Source organism: Chelonoidis abingdonii, chromosome 1, assembly GCF_003597395.2.
Source record: "Chelonoidis abingdonii isolate Lonesome George chromosome 1, CheloAbing_2.0, whole genome shotgun sequence".
NCBI lineage: Eukaryota > Metazoa > Chordata > Testudines > Testudinidae > Chelonoidis > Chelonoidis abingdonii.
The window spans coordinates 314,832,702-314,850,924 of NC_133769.1; the positions used below are offsets into that span (position 1 = coordinate 314,832,702).

General features: G+C 40.2%; 2 protein-coding genes across 10 annotated transcripts in view; both read left to right on the forward strand.

The window, feature by feature from the left end:
* FNDC3A (fibronectin type III domain containing 3A) overlaps positions 1-12,968 on the forward strand; it is a 199,454-nt gene extending 186,486 nt beyond the window's left edge. For all 9 annotated transcript variants that reach the window (XM_032785407.1, XM_032785400.2, XM_075061585.1 and 6 more), the window contains 5 exons: positions 226-509; positions 2,834-3,043; positions 4,330-4,496; positions 5,770-5,897; positions 10,577-12,968. In XM_032785407.1, the coding sequence (XP_032641298.1) occupies positions 226-509; positions 2,834-3,043; positions 4,330-4,496; positions 5,770-5,897; positions 10,577-10,891 (1,104 nt within the window). In that variant the 3' untranslated portion in view covers positions 10,892-12,968. The remainder of the gene's footprint in view (positions 1-225; positions 510-2,833; positions 3,044-4,329; positions 4,497-5,769; positions 5,898-10,576) is intronic.
* MLNR (motilin receptor) lies at positions 12,593-17,967 on the forward strand. The gene is made up of 3 exons (XM_032785394.2): positions 12,593-12,604; positions 14,521-15,250; positions 17,611-17,967. Exons 1-3 carry the CDS (start codon positions 12,593-12,595, stop codon positions 17,922-17,924), a joined length of 1,056 nt encoding a protein of 351 aa, XP_032641285.1. The 3' UTR covers positions 17,925-17,967.
* Positions 17,968-18,223: the final 256 nt, after the last annotated feature.

Consider the following 18,223-nt stretch of genomic DNA (forward strand, 5'->3'; position numbering starts at 1 on the left):
ATTAGCCAAGACAGTCAGATGCAACCCCATGCTCTGAGTGTCCCTAGCCTCTGATTTCCAGAAGCTGGAAATGGATAACAGGGGATGGATCAGTTGCCGATTACCTGTTCTGTGTATTCCCTCTGAAGCACCTGGCATTGGCTAATGTGGGAAGACAGGATACTGAGTTGCTGGACCATTGATCTGACCCAGTATCGCCATTCTTGTGTTACTTTGCATTTGCAGGCCGTGAATGTTGCAGGTGCAGGACCTTTCAGTGAAGTAATTGTATGCATGACGCCAGCCTCTGTGCCTGCAGCTGTGACCTATCTTCAGGGAAGAAGTGAAGATGAAGTGGAGAGTCCACACTATTCACCTTCCACATGCCTTGCCATAAGCTGGGAAAAGCCCTGTGACCATGGTTCTGAAATCCTTGGCTACAGCATAGACTATGGAGAAAAGCAGCCTGTAACTGTTGGGAAGGTTTCAAGCTATTTCATAGACAATTTGCAGCCAGACACAACATACAGGTATGCTGTGCAAAGTGATGTGGCTTCCTTAGCATTTTACATAGAAGGAAAATAATCTATTGTCTTTGTTCCCACATTGCTTCAAATCACTACCACCCTATCAAAGTATTAGTATGTAGCTATGGTCAGAAAAGAGACTATATAATAAATTCAACAGATCTGGTCACTATGGGCATTTAGTTGTGTCTACCAAGTTTTTGCTCCTGTTAGCATGGCAGAACCAATACAGTTCTGGGAAAAGAGAACCTAATTCCATTTATGCATCAGCGTCATATTGCTTAACAAAGTTCTCATTGTAAATTCAAATTCCATGAGACTTTGTTGTCATCAAACAAGCTATATAGATGTTGCCAAAGTATTGAAAAAACAGACAGACTCCTAAGGTATCTGTCAAATTAGGTAAGAACTGTCCATGGTAGGAGTGTACATCATTTGATCTGCTGTGTCCATTTGTCATTATGTTCCATTTCTGATCCAGTGCCTGGTTGTTACAGAGTGTGATGCAATTTCTGCAGAACCTTTATTGCTGGTGGTGATACATCTAGGCACAAAGAGCATAACTTTGAGATCCCAGGTGGTGTCTGCAAAAGTAATAGTTACAGAAATATCCTTTTCCTTGTAAATCGGTTAAATTTAATATGGCGGTTATTAAAAGATGGACACAGAATTCCACTTGTTCCACTTTAGTCACTTTTACAGTAGAATAGTATTCTGTGCTCATGTTACAAACACAGATCCTCTGCTTTAAAATATATTGGGTGAAATCTTGACTCCATTGAAGTCAATGTCAAAGCTCGCATTGACTTTGTTGAGGTCAAGGTTTCACCCCATGTGTGTGATGTTCATTATAGACTGCCAGGGTAACCCTTAATATTTTTTTAAAAATAAGATATTTTTGTGTTATTACTTTTAAAACTGTTATATTAGTAATTGAAGAACTAGTGCCTGCCACATTATGAGAAATGGTAAAATATATATATTACTGAAGAACTGGAAATTGACATTGCAAAGATATTTTTGCACTTGGACACACAAAAGTACTTTTTTATTATAGATTTGATAAACTCTGCCAGCTTCTTGTGAAAATAAACAAAACTCAAATATATGGCCACCAGGGCTACACTGTGCTAATAAATTAACATACTCAAAATTAAACAGTTCTGTAGTGATAGTGATATAAGGAATTAAATACATGCATACAAAGGGATCCCAACATTTTGCAACTGTGACCTTTGTATGTTTAGAGCTTGGATTATTTGTTGCAGTTACTCAAACACTGATTTTTTTTTCAAAACACACAGACATTAATGTATGATATTTTAATGGAAAATGAGGTGGCTTAGAGTCATGGAGTGTTGGTCTAATCAAGGCTACCTTTGAAATCCATGAAGCCTGCAGCCGTGTCCACCTGATTTCTATGCTCTTTAAATCTCTGGGCTATTTTCTGCTTTTGTTTTGTAAAAATAAGTTTCTTATCTTCTTTGTTGAGTCACAGACCTTCAAACTGTAAACCTGTTCCTGAGATTGAAAGTTTGCAACATTGACTTCCTGAAAATTACAGATTATTCCTAGTCCCTACCACAATCACAATGGCCTGCAGAGTTCACATCTGCTAGTCCTCTGATTTATTGTTTTCTTTCCCTCTTTTCTTGTGGACCCCTTGATAATTCATTGTTGGGAGTGATCAACTGTGCCACTACCAGTGATACCAGCATCACTGCAAACTATCTGCAAGAGAAAAAACTGGTGGCAGCCCAAATATTCCCTTCCATTTTTAATGAATTAGTTCAGTTCTAGGAGGCTCTCAGAACTTCTCCCTGGCCACCCCAACTCTTTTAAGGCTGGTCCTAACATGGATGTTTATTATCAGAGAAAGCTGAATGTTTGTCTGTTGCTTACTACTTCGTTTATCAGGTATAATGAAAATATGCAGTAATTGGAAGGGATCAGAAGATCATGGCTTTCTATAAATATGAGTCCTATAAATATAAGTTCTTGTGCTGAACTACAATCACTTGATGTCCCAGGACACAGACATTAGAACTTTTATTGCTTCTTATTATATGATGACCCTTGCATTAATATTCTTTATTTTTAATAGAATAGATTGTTTTAAGTACTGCAAGATGAATGCACATTCATTAATATTTATGACTAAATCCAACAGCTCTTAGTGGTAAGGGACATGTATATCATAAAAAATAGTATCCAGTGACTTTATTATTCTCTACTGTAACACTCTTGAATGTGAGTGCTGGAATTAATTACCCTTTTAAATCTGTATTTATATTTATATGGATAATTTTTTTCTTTTTAATTATTAGAATACGAATTCAAGCCCTAAATAGTCTTGGAGCAGGTCCTTTCAGCCACACAATAAAACTGAAAACAAAGCCACTCCCTCCTGATCCGCCTCGCCTGGAATGTGCTGTATACAGTTCTCAGACTCTCAAGCTAAAATGGGGAGAGGGAACTTCAAAAGCAGTAACTGACTCCATTCATTATCACCTTCTGATGGAAGATAAGAATGGAAGGTTAGCACTATATCACTTCCTTTTGTATGTGCTCTGCGTTACACATGGTGTTGTTTAATGGATAAGGAAGTAACAGAAAGGCATAATGGACGAAGATACCATACCTTTGGTTTAATTTAAAATGAATTTAAGAAGTTGTCTATCTAGGGAAGAAAAGGGGAGACTCATGTTCAGCATTAGCAGGTGCAAGAAATTAAAACTGTGAACAGTTTTCATAGTGAAGGTTCAGCATGAGGAGCTTGATGTGGAGATGAGATGGCTTGTGCCACCATGCTCTTCTGTTTTCTATGGTTTTGTTAAGTATTTATGTTGATTAAGTCTGATCTAATTCTTTTAACTTTATGTGCCTCTTGGAGGATGAGGGGTGAGTTCTTTATAGGGTGAGGAGCTTAAGGATTTAAATGCATTAATTTTTTACTTGCACCACCTTTCCCTAGATAGCAAAACACACAATACCACTGCACCACATACACTACCCTAGTATGAGCATATGATAGCTTGAGAACTGGACAAAAGTAGGGGTCTACCAAGTGGAACTTGTCCTGACATAGGGAGAAACAGAAATGGAGATCCACATAGCAGGGAATTCACCATCGCCACCAAAAAGTAATTCATGCCTGCACCCCAACTCAGAAATGAACAGGAGTAGAATATGGTAACAAAACCCCTCCACTCTCTCTGAGACAAAACCTGAGCTATGTATTAGAACCCCCAAGACTGAAAAGCAAGTAGACGGGCCAGTGAAACTAACCTGCTCGAGCATCATGACACAAGAGAGTGTGGCCAGTCTAGAAAAACCCATCAGAACAACAACGTATGTTGCAACTGTGACAGATCCCTCCCGCACAGATGTGACATTTGGGCCATAGCACCCCTTCCCCACAAAACTGTGGAAGAGCACTGGGAACACAAAGACTTGACCATTTCTTGGAACTAGTGAGGAGTATTGCTGAGGTGCAGGTAGCTAAAATCCAGGCCCACTCACTTTTGAAAAGCAGGAAGATTATAGAGGAGCAATGATAATGAAAGCACCACATACTGAACTCTCCCCTTTCCCACTCCAAGGCGAAATAAGACCAGTAGCAGTTACTGCTTATTGAAAAGTGAGCTCATTGTTCTGTATTACTGAAAGATCATAAATTAACTTGGAAATCGGTATTTGTGAGTTTCTCATTAAGTTCCAGCAATTAAAAAAAGATGAGTGAATTTAAAACAAAAGTAGAAATCATGCAGATTAATTTGTAATCTATGTAGTCTGTTTACATAATCACTATTTCTACTTTCAGGTTTATATCCTTATACAGAGGACCATGTCATACATACAAAGTACAAAGACTCATTGAGTCAACATCCTACAAATTTTGTATTCAGGCTTGTAATGAAGCTGGCGAAGGTCCACTTTCTCAGGAGTACATTTTCACAACTCCCAAATCTGTTCCAGCTGCCTTGAAAGGTAAGCATTGTATTTTCACTTGTCATTTAACTGTAATGTCATTTTTCTCACTACTTAATAAATCAATACTACTAGTCCTATTCAGTATAAACAAGTTTGCAGTTAAGGCACAGTGCTGAGTAGTCTAAGTCCCAAATCCAAGTTAAAGGGTTTTTTTAAAAAACGTTAAAACTCACCTGAGTAGAAAGGACTTTGTGATCATATTTTATTCAATTAATTATTTTTGATGGGGTTTAAACAATTCTTCTTTAATGTGCTCTAAACAAACATGATACATTGTGGCATCCAGAGACTCCATAATGGGTGCATTAAAATACAAAAGATTATGAAAGCATCAGCAGCAGCTCCATACTTAATGGGACATGTAATTTTTCAATTAAAGCAGGGTTGGCAGCCTTTTGTCAAGCTTGAACACAATCACCAAAACTGCACATCTCCTTCCATAAACTTAGGGTACAGATTTAACTTTCTGTGACGTCAGAAATAAGTTTGCCTAGGCATTTGTAGTAGTATTCCTTTTTGAACTGTTTCTTGGAGTCTAGCATTTTTGGTGTCCTCGTAGCAGGTCTGGGTCAGATCCATCCAGAACACCTACAGACCAACTCATTTGAGGGCCCTTCCTATGTCATCATTTGCTCCTTCCTTCCCTTGTATTGTTGAGGAATGTATAAAATGACTACTACACATAACCTGGCACCCAGTCTCTTCCATAGTCTCTCATATAGTCTCAGACTCACCCAGCTGTCACTCACTGTACAGATTCTTCTTTCCGTATTTGGTGGGTGGGGAGGTATCAGATTATCCTGTCTCTGCCTGCTGCAGGGTTCTTATGCTATCATCTGAAGCATCTGGTTCTTTCCACTGTCTGATGGTTGAGAATGGCAATTCCTGTGTTCAGACTCGGTCAGTTAATCTTAAACTGCAGTTCTTTATCTACATGTATTCCATAACACTTCTTTGCAATAAAAGTTCTTTCAGACTACTTTCTTCATAGCAACTAACCTTTCTTATGATATTCATTCATGAGAATCATAATAGTCCTTGCTTTCTTGGAAAGGAAACAAAACATGTAAGCAGTGTGCTAACATCCTTATTTATGTAGTGTTAGTCAACATGAGAAGTGGATAAGAAAAATATCTTTGCACTTAAATCTTTTGTTTCTGTGTTTCAGAAACAAAATAAAATACCATAGAAGCTACAGTTTTACAAATCAGTGAAAACCACTAACTGGACACAATACCCAGTTAACTAATGTATTTGCTTTTTCCAACAGCGCCAAGAATAGAGAGAGTAAATGATCACACTTGTGAAATCACATGGGAGGTTTTGCAACCAATGAAAGGTGATCCAATTATTTATAGTCTTCAAGTCATGGCAGGAAAAGATTCAGAATTCAAACAGGTATAGTTCATTGAAAAAGTATAACATGTCTATGTGAAGTGTATTAGTGACGGTTAATTGCAATTAAAAAATGTGCAGGTCAAATGTTATGTTTGTTACCCATGCTGATTTTGTGTTAAAAGCTAATCCTCCAGGTTTCTTCTTCTAAAATGTTTACAGAGGGAAAGGATGTTATAGTTTCAGACTGGAAATGAGGTGTACGTTCTTAAAAGTGAGGTAATTAACCATTGGAACAGTTCACCAAGAGTTGTGGTAGATTCTCCATCGCTGACCATTTTTAAACTAAGTTTGGATGTTTTTCTATCAGATACGCTCTGGGAATTATTTTAGGGAAGTTCTCTGGCCTCTGTTATACAGGAGATCAGACTAGATGATCACCATGGTCCCTCTGGGCCTTTGAATCTATGAATCTACATTGTACTGATGAGTCATTTTGAATACTACGTACAGTTCTTTGCACCTGAGGGTCAGGAAAATGTTCATAAGTGGGAGGAATTGAGAAAAGAGAAGCAAACTAATTAAAGGAATGGAAGCAAGATTTATGAAGAAAAAGTAAAAAAACTCGATGTTCACTGCACATCATGAACTGTTCAAGGAAAGCTATTGATATTCTAGAAAGTTCCACTGTATTGTCGGTGGTGTATGGAAAGCACAGTAGAGCAGACAGGCCACCAGTGGCCAACCACCAGTGCCAAACAGTTAAGGATTTTTTCAGTTAATTTCTGTTTTTACCATGTAGATATGCAGTTTGAGATGCCAAATAACAAAATAGGCTGCTTTTAACAGAGGATGTGCAATACCACCTTTAGCTTCTGATGTCTTTCACTATAAACTCTCAGAAAAATGACACATAATTAGACTTGTGAGCTCTGTTTCACACTATTAAGCAAGCAGGTTTCCTTCCAGAGAGGAAGCACAATTAATTTTGAGATACTGAGATTTTATTATGGGTCCAAATTAAATAAGTGTAGCCCTGTGTTTTGGTAGATTATGCACATTACTAATCTCATAAATCAGTACCTACAATGTAGTGTTACGTATTTTACTTATTGATTTTGTAGCTTTTAAGTTGCAAATGCAGTGTTCAGTATGTCAGTAGAATTCATTAAATGCTGTGTAATTGCTTCTAGAAACAGAGTTGGACTGTTTTTTGATAAGTGATTCATGTTGCCAATATACTGTAAAAGAAAATGAAGATTACTCTTAAAGCCTGACACTGAAAGAACAATCTGTGTGATCCCATGTGCCTCACTAATTATTTAGCACAGTAAATTGAGGTAGATTTAAAAAGATAGCATTAAGTTTGTAAAAACTATCACTGGAAATTAAAGCAGGCTACTGAATGGAAACAGAATATTAAAGGTGTGTGGATACTATGTTGAGAAGCCCTTTTGAAATAGCCAAGATAGAAACTATGTACTTAACTGCTCATTACAAAATGTATAGTGCTAGATCTTCAGGTGGTGCTCATTAGCAGACTTTCAGGGGAGCTACGCTGATTTACATCAGCTGGGGAAATGGCCTGTAACGTGTAAATGAGCACATACATTAGGTTAAACAACTAAGGGCTGGTCTATACTACCACAGTAAATGGATTTGAAGTAGCGTAACTTAGTTACGTGAATGACACAACTGAAGTCGACGTAGCTATATCCACTTACCATTGCGTCTACACTGCACTAGGTCGATGGGAGACACTCTCCTGCCGACTTACCTTACTCTTCTTGGAGAGGTGGAGTACACAATCGATGGGAGAGCGCTCTCCCATCAGTTTAGCATGTCTTCACTAGACCTGGTAAATCGACACCCGCTGCTCCGATTGCACCAGTGCTGATCTACTGTGTAGACATGGCCTTTGAACCAGATTCTCTTGTCCATAAAGGATGCTTTTTGCTACTCCAGCAATACAAAAAAGCAGTCTGGTCTACCCTTAAATTTTAGGTCAACACAGTTTAGTGCAATAATCCACACCCCTGGCACCATAATTAAGCAGATCTAATCCCCGGCATAGATGCAGCTAGGTTGACGGACGACTGCTTCCATCAACCTAGCTACCAACACTTAGGGGGGTGACAGCAACAGAAAAACCTCTACCATTTCCATTGGCTGTGCATACACTCTAGGGTTATGCCAGCAGAGCTACAACACTATAGCTCTGCTACTATAGTCCCTGTAGTATAGACATGGCCAGCCTTAAGACCTACTGGTGGAGGGGTGCCCTCTGTGTAGGGGAATCCTCTTGTAGCATAGGTCTGCTGTAGGGCTTCCTATACAACCTGTCTCCCATCCCTTGGTGTGGGAACTGTGTCTAGGAAGAAGGGGGTCTCCAAGGTGTCTATACATTCTAGCAATCCCTAGCTGTCAGAATGGTCGCTTGGGGCCATGGGCCACCAGGTGTAAAGTACGGCAGCTGTCAGTATAGCTGGACCAGACCAGAAGATATGCCCTTAATGTGATGTGAAATTTTGGTCATTGTAACACTTTATGTAGCAAGTAGTAGAAAGAGCTCATGTGTACTATTTCTACAATCGTCAAGCAAATTCAGTTTGAGAAGTTTATTACTTTGATAGCATACACCTAATGTACTGTATTTCCTCTGAGAATGTATTATACCTATATGAAATCTGACTGTACAGCTAATTAATTATATTAGTTCATAAAACATCTTTAAATCAGATTTTGCAAAACAGACAAGCAAAACAGGGTTACATAGAGTTATTTAGATTTATTAACCTGTGAAAGAAAGTAGGTATTTGTGCAACTAAATTAACCCTGTAAGTATAAATGGGCAACAGAATCCAGACCTAAATCTAGAAAACAGGTTTTGATTTTTTCTTCCACCACTAAACAGATGAGTAGTTGCATGCATTTATTTGGCAGACGATGTTCAATACTATGACATCAACTACAGGAAAAGGATTATTTGATGTTTGTTTACTGCTACCAGTACTCCACTTAAATATGAGATTGAATAATGGGAGAGAAAAGGATAAAAGAATTTAAAGAGAGACATTAACATATGCTGTGTTTGTGATGGGCATCCACACAGCATATGAATCCACCCACCCAGACCATTATGCCTACATGGAGTCTCATTGGTTTCAGTGAGACTTCCACAGACATAAATGGATCTATAAACATGGATCCATAGGAGACCAGGCCTCAGCTTTCAGTGAGGCAGGCATTCCGAATGTTGAAGCAGCGGTGAGTTCAGTGAAAGATAGGGCCTAGTCACCCAACAGATAGATTAAGGAACAGAGTGTTGGAACCACTGAATTGGTGACGTTAAAAAGAATCACAAAGAGGGCTTTTCAAGGCAGGGCCAGCCCATGACAAAATGGAGTCACAGGCAAGGACCGTCTTCAGCGCCCCCACCCTCCGTTTGTTAAGCTTCTGAATACCTTATTTTTTTATTGCATTTGTAGCCCATTTTACAACTTTGATGCATGATTTAGCCCTCACATATAAGACGATAAATATGCATGCTAGGATCTGTAAATCTGTATTTATTCATGATAACAACAAAAATGGCGGTTGCTTGCCCCTAAATCCAACCCTATTCAAGGCTCTTTATTGGATCCAAAGTTTCCTGGGAGAATTTGTGGTGGTCTTTTTAAGAGAGTGTAGCTTAAGTACAGCAAAAATGTGTTGGATTTGGTTAGAATTGATAAATATGGTAATCTGACATCTAGAGACAAGACGGGTGAGATAATATCTTTTATTGGACCAACTTCTGTTGGGGCTATTAGGGAGACAAGCTTTTGACCTACTCGGAGCTCTTCCTCAGATTAAGGAACAGTGTGAATGAAGAGCTGAGGAAGAGCTCCGAGTAGCTCAAAAGCTTGTCTCTCTAATAGCCACCAACAGAAGTTGGTCCAATAAAAGATATTACCTCACCTGCCTCTTCTCGCTAATATCCTGGAAGTGACACAGCTACAACAACACTGCATACAATCTGACATCTAATTAATCACCTAGAAACCCATTGTGAGACAATGAGATTTACATCATATTTGACACTTAAAATGTTTACTTAAAGTGAAGACTTCTTACAGGAGCTAAATCTGGTTCTTTGCAAGTTACGATCTAGTGGAGTTTGTAATGCTACATATTTTACCAAAAGACTGAAAATAAATTTAATTAGGCATTAAAGTTATTTTCCATAAATCTTTGTTAATTTTTTCTGCCTATATGGCTAGAAGAATGTCATTGAAAACACAGGTGATTCAGTAGCACTTGCTATTTTCACAATAACTTCAACAGTAAACATAGAGACATATTAAACCAGGGATCGGCAACCTTTGGCACGCAGCTCGCCAGGGTAAGCACCCTGGCGGGCCGGGTTGGTTTGTTTACCTGCCGCATCCACAGGTTCGGCCAATCGCGACTCCCACTGGCAGTGGTTCACCGTCCCAGGCCAATGGGGGCTGGCCGCAGCTTCCTGCCACACCAATTGGCTATGATGGTGAACCACGGCCAGTGGGAGTCACGATCGGCCGAACCTGCGGACGCGGCAGGTAAACAAACCAGCTTACCCCGGCTAGCTGCATGCCAAAGGTTACCAATCCCTATATTAAACTATAGGTATGACATTTTGTTTAAATTTTTACAGTAAACACAATGTGCCAGTTTGCTAGAAGTGTTTTTGTTTATTTTTATTTTATTTTTTTTCTTGACAGATTTATAAAGGGCCTGACTGGTCATTCCGGTATTCAGGCCTCCAGCTGAACTGTGAATATCGTTTTCGTGTGTGTGCCATTCGACAGTGCCAAGAAACAGTAGGTCATCAGGACCTGATAGGCCCCTACAGTACCACAGTACTATTCATCTCTCAGAGAACTGAACCACCAACCAGCACCAACAAAGACACTGTGGAAATCTCAAGGACACAACAGACACTAAGCGATGAACAGTGTGCTGCTGTCATCCTTCTGCTCTTTGCTACCTTTTCCATTCTGATTGCCTTTATCATTCAGTACTTTGTAATAAAGTGAGAAAAACCATTTTCTTTTAGAATGCTGCTCATTACATTTTACATTCTCATATTCTAAAAATATTTCTGTTCTCTTGCTTTTACAAAAACAGGCATTTAGCATCAGCATTGGGACTGTAGCACATCTTTTCAGCCACTTAAAATGCTTATTAAGTAGACGCTGGCACAGATTATAGAATGCAAGCCACAGAAATATTTCCTTTAACATGCCTTCTTGCAGTACAAACTTTATGTAAGGCAGGCAGTGTATCATTATAAGGTTATGACCAATAAGCAGGAGTGTAATAATGGTAACCTGGTCTACATTTTTAAGGATTAGTACCATAAGGGGGGAGGGGGAAATGAGTAAAATGCATTTAAAAGTTACACTAACAAATTTGTGCTATATAAAATGTTAGTCTGATGCTGTGAAAGCAATCTAGCACTGTATTTCTACCTCCTCATTTCTCTTAATTATTTGGGAAGCAGGATTATGATGAAAATAGAAGGGGCATTTCGCCGGCAGTAAAGTGGATGGAAGTGAATGCATGAAAGAAGATTCTTATCGAAATGTAGAGTTTTCCACTGCAAATATACATTTTGTAAAACTAAAAAGGTATGGCACAAGTGGTTTATCTTGGCCCCGATATGTTTACTCATAAAAATGCCTCTTTAGCTTCCTACAAACATGGAAGAGAGAGAGCTTTTTTGATCTAACACTATAAAGAACTAATTAAAAATCATTTTTGAAATAAGACCTTTATTTGATTGGGTGCTGTTTATATAGATATATGTGCCCTCTATTGATAATGTGTATAAATTTTCTTGGATAACCATAATTTTTGCTGTTACCCCTACATTGACTTGCCGTGGCCACCGGAATGAAGCACTGCCTTTGTTTTTTGGGGCACCAAATCAGGGGAAGGGGGAGTGTAATAATTTGCACCAGAAAACTTCAACCTTCTTTTTCCTGAGAACCTAACATTTAATGTAATGTCTCTTTGACTACTGTACCAAATTGTTGATTGCATGTAGTTAATGTTGCATTAGAGCACTTTGCAGTTGCATAATTCATCAATGTTTTGTGAGCTTGCATTTGTGAGTTCTTGAATGACCAGACTAAACTTTATCAAGTAGCCCATTGAACATCTTGCCAGATGTCAATGACTGCCAATTACATAAAGCTTGTAGTGAAACTATCTTAAAAAAAAATCTTCTCATCACACTCACATTATCTGTTATCCATTTTGTAATTAGCTTTAATTTATTTCAGTTACAAGATAGTGGATCACTAATGACTTCTACTTGTGTTGGATTTAGCATTTTTAATGGTATTAAGCACTTCTGTCAGTCTTAAAATAATAATAAAAAGAACCTCTGTCTTGTGTTTTGAAGATCTCTGAAGAATTTCTCTTATATTCGAACGGGCATGTATTGTAATTGTTTCTACGTCCAATGATCTGTGCTGTAGAATAATGTTGTTGAGTTTTGTTTTAAAAAAAAAATGGATAAAAACTTGGCCCTCAAGTGGTAAGAATGATCTGTCTTTAAAATGTACTGTATGTTTACATTTTATTTTAAATTTGTCACTTTTATGTAGAGGCTAATATCTTCCCACAAAATACAGTGACAGCGGATGTTTTCTAGAACCTTCTTAAAAGTGCCATGTTCAGCAGTACAAATGAGATTGAGTGTAATAGCCCAGAGATTTCTATATGGTTGAATGTCTAAAATGGTAAGATTTGTCACTACGGTTAAACTGCAGTGGCTTATGTTTTTCATAGTAAAATTCAAATGAATTCCTATTTTTGATAGTAAATGTCATTTAATAGTGTATTTGCCATTTGAACCTCAGTGCAGATTACTGCAGTGAAAACAGTTTTTAATGTAATCTTAATTTTACCTCATATACTGTACATTCCAAAAAAACTCTAAACTTTTTAAAACGTTATAGATACAGTACCAAACATATCACTTTAAACTTGTATAATGTTGGACTTCATACAGATGAAAAATGTATAATCTCATAGAAATATACACAAACTATGTAGCAAAAGTATCTTTAAAATGTGTGGAAAATAAAAGTATCATTCTTTTTCCATGTTTGTTAATTGATCTTTGGATATAACTGAACTATTCCTGGACTTCCCCACTTTTCTGGCAGACAGACATGGTTTTTAATGAGACAACAATTCATGTAAAATAGTATTCTCCTTTTGCAAGGTTTTAAGCATTCTGTCTATTCTATGACAAAATGAGTGTGACCAGACACTGTCTCAAACATCAGTCTGATAGGAAGATTAGGAAAATTCCTCATTGCTATACTAAGTGTCTTTCTTAAAACTTAGCTTTGCTTTCCTGTAAATTATTTTTCCTTATTGCTTTCATAACCATATTGTTTTGTTAGTGAAGAAAGAAATGCATATTAAATCTAAACTATTTGAAATTCAGTTTCATTGAACAATATTCTGTAGTTCCTAAATATTGTAAAAATCCTACTTTATGCAGTACAAGAAGTTAGTGCAAGAAGACTAAGAAGCAGTGATTTAAAATAGCAGTTACAGTACAAAAAAGCTAATTGTTGCCCAGAAGAAAATTATCCATTTTTCCACATGATCCATTCATACAAGCTCTTTTAAATCTATTGTTGTCATACAGAACTGCAGCCCCTGTTTAGGCAAAACTTCCACAGGGGATTTTGTGTGAGTAAGGTCAAAGCAGGGACTGCAGCTTTTAACGGATATTTCAGATTCTAAAATGCAGTTGTGTCTACCAGCGCAACATTGTCTTGTAAATTGTGCACGTTTTCTACTTGAAGAACTACACTTTAAATGTAGCATGACTGGAAAATAGATCTGCGTGAAACACTCACAACAGAAGCTATAGTTCTCTCGAGCTATAGTTTTCAGTTTCATTACAAATTGGAAGCTGTGGTCATATTCCTTGAAGGGTCAGCTCGGCGGTGAGCACTTTCAGGCAAATAACGCATGTGACGGTTGTTCAGTGGGTGACCGCATCCAACATTCAAGGTTTTGGCTGAGAGCAGGAGAAAATCGATGGTTTCCGCTCGGCTTGTTTTGAGATCTGTTGGAACGTGATGTTCAATTCATGCTGAGTTTAAAAGAAAGAACGAAAAACTCTCCCTTAAAGCCATGGCTCGGTTCGGTGTTTAAAGCACAAGTGTCCAGTCCTGACTAGCACTTTTCCTTTTCCGCCTGGGCGGGGCGCTGATCCCTGACTGTGAACATGGACGGAGCTGGCGACAGGTGCCCGCCTGGGGCTGCCTGGCTTTCGTGCTCACTTCCCAGCAGCGAAAAATGGGCTTCCGATGTGCTGGGGCCAGTCATTCGATTAGACTTTGAGAAACGACTGCTCTGAACAGGCGCCATATAAGCTCCGCGGGGAGCGCAGGGGCCAGTGGAGCGGAGCTCAGCCCGGAGCAGCGGCAGCTCCCAGCTCTGCCCCTGGCCGCAGAACAGCCCGAGCGGACGCGCCTGCTGCCCCCGCCTCGCTCGCCGCCCACCATGGGCTGCGGCCAGGGCGCCTCTCTCCCAGCTCCTGCGGGCAGCGCGCCCCAGCCCAGCCCCGCGCTTAGCCGCTGCCGGCCGCCAGGGGCGGCTCGATAACAGTGCAGCCGTGCCGACGGTGCAGGGCGAGGCGTGGGCTGGGTCCCCGTGCGACGAGCGCCTCTGCAGCTCCCTGCCGCTGCCCGCGCTCATCCCGGTCACCGCCGTGTGCCTCGGCCTCTTCGCGGTGGGGGTGGCGGGGAACGTGCTGACCGTGCTGATCCTGCGGCGCTGCCGGGAGCTGAAGACCACCACCAACCTGTACCTGGGCAGCATGGCCGTGTCCGACCTGCTCATCCTGCTGGGGCTGCCCTTCGACCTCTACCGCCTCTGGCGCTCCCGGCCCTGGATCTTCGGCCAGCTGCTCTGCCGCCTCTCCTACTACCTGAGCGAGGCCTGCACCTACTGCACCATCCTGCACATCACGGCACTCACCGTGGAGCGCTACCTGGCCATCTGCTTCCCGCTCAAGGCCAAGGTGGTGATCACCAAGCGCCGCGTCAAGGCGGTGATCGGGGCCCTGTGGGCCTTCGCCTTGCTCTCGGCCGGGCCCTTCTTCTTCCTGGTGGGCGTGGAGCAGCGGGACAACCAGACCGATTTCAGCCGCGAGTGCCGGCTCACGCCACTGGCCACCGAGTCCGGCCTGCTGGGCATCATGTTGTGGGTCACCACCAGCTACTTCATCCTGCCCGTCCTCTGCCTCAACGTGCTCTACGGCCTCATTGGCAGAGCGCTGTGGAGGAGCAAGGTCCGGCCCCAGGGCCCCAATGCGGCCCTCAGGGAGAGGGGGCACAAACAGACCATCAAGATCCTGGGTGAGTCCCAGGGAATCGGCCCCTTCCCTCACGCGGTCCCCAGGTACCACCCAGCTCCCCCCCCAGGCTGGGCTCGATCAGCCGTGTACAGACCAAGGCAACCTGGCACTCTCCCCATAGCCCATCTCTGCAGGGTGGCTCTAGGGTGACCAGATGTCCTGATTTTGTAGGGACAGTCCCAATATTTGGGGCTTTTTTTTATTCCTATTAACTATTACCCCTATTACCTCCCACCCCCTGTCCTAATTTTTCACACTTGCTTTCTGGTCACCCTAGGTGGCTCCAGGGTGAACTGCAGGGTGAAAAGGACTGAGACTTCATTGGGCACAATTCGGCCAGTATCTGCACCGCACTGATTTCAGCAGGGATGTGTCTGAGAGCAGGGACATCAGAGGTGGAAAAATCCCTTAGGTGAAATTGCTCAGTGGGGCCTGGTGACCTCTGACCTCGGCAAGCCACCAGTGGTCCCTATAGATGTACTCAGCCAATTTCTAGCAGTAGGTGAGGTTCATGCTCTCTCCAAAGCTTTGCCCAGTTTAAAATTACTCTAATAATGAGGCTTCTGTCTCTTCCTTGGGGAGATATTTTCCCTTGCCTAATAGGTTTCCCTGTTAGCAGATTTTTCTGGTGTACTTGCTAAATCTTGTTTTCATACATTTGCATGCACCATAGTTGTCAGCACCACTGAAATTCAGCCATCTCAGGGGTGGATAACCAGGCTGGCAGCAAAGGAATGGAGAATTGGGGTCAGGTGCATGTTTATGAAAAGGGCTAACAAATCATTATGGGTCCATGCAGCAAAGAAGACTTCTGATGAAACCCTGACTCCATTGATGTCAATGGTGATACTCCCATTTACTTCAATGGCACTGATTTTCATTCCTTAACATCTAAGGCTTCATCTGACACACCGATTTTGTATCAGACAGCTATGGGAGAAATACAAAGGGCTGAACAGACCCTGCTGGTATTTGAACATGTGGCTCCCAGCTGTCTATGTATTTAGAAAATATTGATTAGACCACAAAACCGCAAATGCTTGCAGGAATGCAGAACATTTATTTGCAAGCAGAGGAGATACTAAAATACTCTGTGATAACTGTGATATAAGTGCTTAGAGAAAAATGTATACAATAGATTTTAGACTTTGCCCTTTTGAAATTGATTTCTCATTAACAAAATCTTGTTAAACAATTCAGTTATTTACATGCATTGACACAATTAGATTTAGGTTCTTAACAATTATAGAGTTGAATTAACATTGCCAGTGTTAATTTTTGTAATATATTGGCTAATTTTAAAAGATTCCAGTTGTTAATTGAGCATCATTTATACATTATGGCCAATGTTTTTCAGAAAGTTTTTCTCTCTCTGTTGCCATATGTAAAGCTCATTTAACAAGAGAGAAACTGACTACATACAGAGCGTTGTCAGTTGCACAAAGCAAAGAAACTAAAAGCACGAGAGAAAAATACGTGTTTGCGAACTTCTTTCAAGTGTAGTAAACTTAGATATTTCTTTTTACTAGAGTAGGACCAAGTTTTCTGACAGAAATGTGAATTTCCAGTTGATAGTGTCTTTTGGCATATGGAGCAAACTGATCCTTGGTTATTCCTTTGAAGCTAGTAGAAATACGCAAGGGATGAATTTGGACCATTAAACTTTTTCTATAATTGACTGGCCATATGTTATCTTTTGAAAAGTCACAAGTAATACAAAGGAATTGTATGTGTTTCGTGAACTTGTAAATAGAAATAATTAAAAATAATGCACACGGTAGATTACAGTAAGAGCCCAGTAGAGAGAACACATTAACTATGCAGCGTGTTAGAGCAGGCATAACAGTACAGCCCTTTTCAACATATCCACGTTAAAGAATAAGTCGATGACAAAAATAGATTTGCTGTGCACTTTTACAAAAACTCCCCTCATTCCGGTTTTCCTCTTAGTTTTCATACTACATAAATGAAGTTGAAAATGTTACGTAAATTCATTTTTACTGTGTTTGCTATTCCAGGGAAGATACAATAGTTTACAGTTTCATATTCACTGAAGTATGTACTTTCCCCCGTTTAAATAATCTCTAGGAATTTTGCTGGAGAGAGTCTCAATTACCTTGTTTTGTTCTGAAAAGTAGTTAATGGATGTGATGCTGTTCCCATTTTCTTATGCCAATATAACTTAATTACTTCACTGGTGTTACTCCTGATCTACACTAGTGTAAGAAGAGGAAGTAATGAGAGCAGAATCAGACTTATAATATATGATATGTTTTGGTACCTAGACATTCAGAATGTTAGTGGTTTCATGATCTGAATCCTGACCCTTAACTATTTTGTGTGTGTTGTTTTGTCTTACAGCTGTGGTGGTTCTGGCGTTTATAATTTGCTGGTTGCCATTCCATGTGGGCAGGATCATATTTATAAACACTCAGGATACCAGCATGATGCTTTTCTCCCAGTACTTTAATATATTCGCTTTGCAACTTTTCTATCTGAGCGCATCCATCAACCCAATCCTCTACAACCTCATTTCAAAGAAATACAGGGCAGCCGTCTACAAACTACTGCTCCCACACAGATCTGGAGAAAGGGTTTTCAGTGCTACCCGAGATACTGGTGGTTACACTGAGACCAGCACTAGCATAAAAAAAGAGTATGTAACCCCCTTCTGAGACTGCTTCACAGATGGACTTCTAGAGAGAGAATCTATAAAGGAAGGGCAGTTAATTTCTAGCATTATAGTCAGAAAAGACTAGATTTTTGTTTTGCTATTTGTGGAGTTTTATAATTCTTTGTACTGTATTTTTTCTTACTACTTGTATTGTTCTGTTAACAGAGAAAATGACTAGGCAACTTAGAATCGTGAGACTGGCCTAGGACTAGTGAAAGGCAACAAAATAGCAAAGGGCAAGGTGACATCAATTACCTGGAAACCCCATTGTTAACTTATTACATGTCAATTGGTAAAAGT

Coding starts and splice junctions, on each gene's coding strand:
- MLNR (XM_032785394.2), top strand. Junction 15,251..17,610: donor ACAGACCATCAAGATCCTGG/GTGAGTCCCAGG, acceptor TTTGTCTTACAG/CTGTGGTGGTTCTGGCGTTT.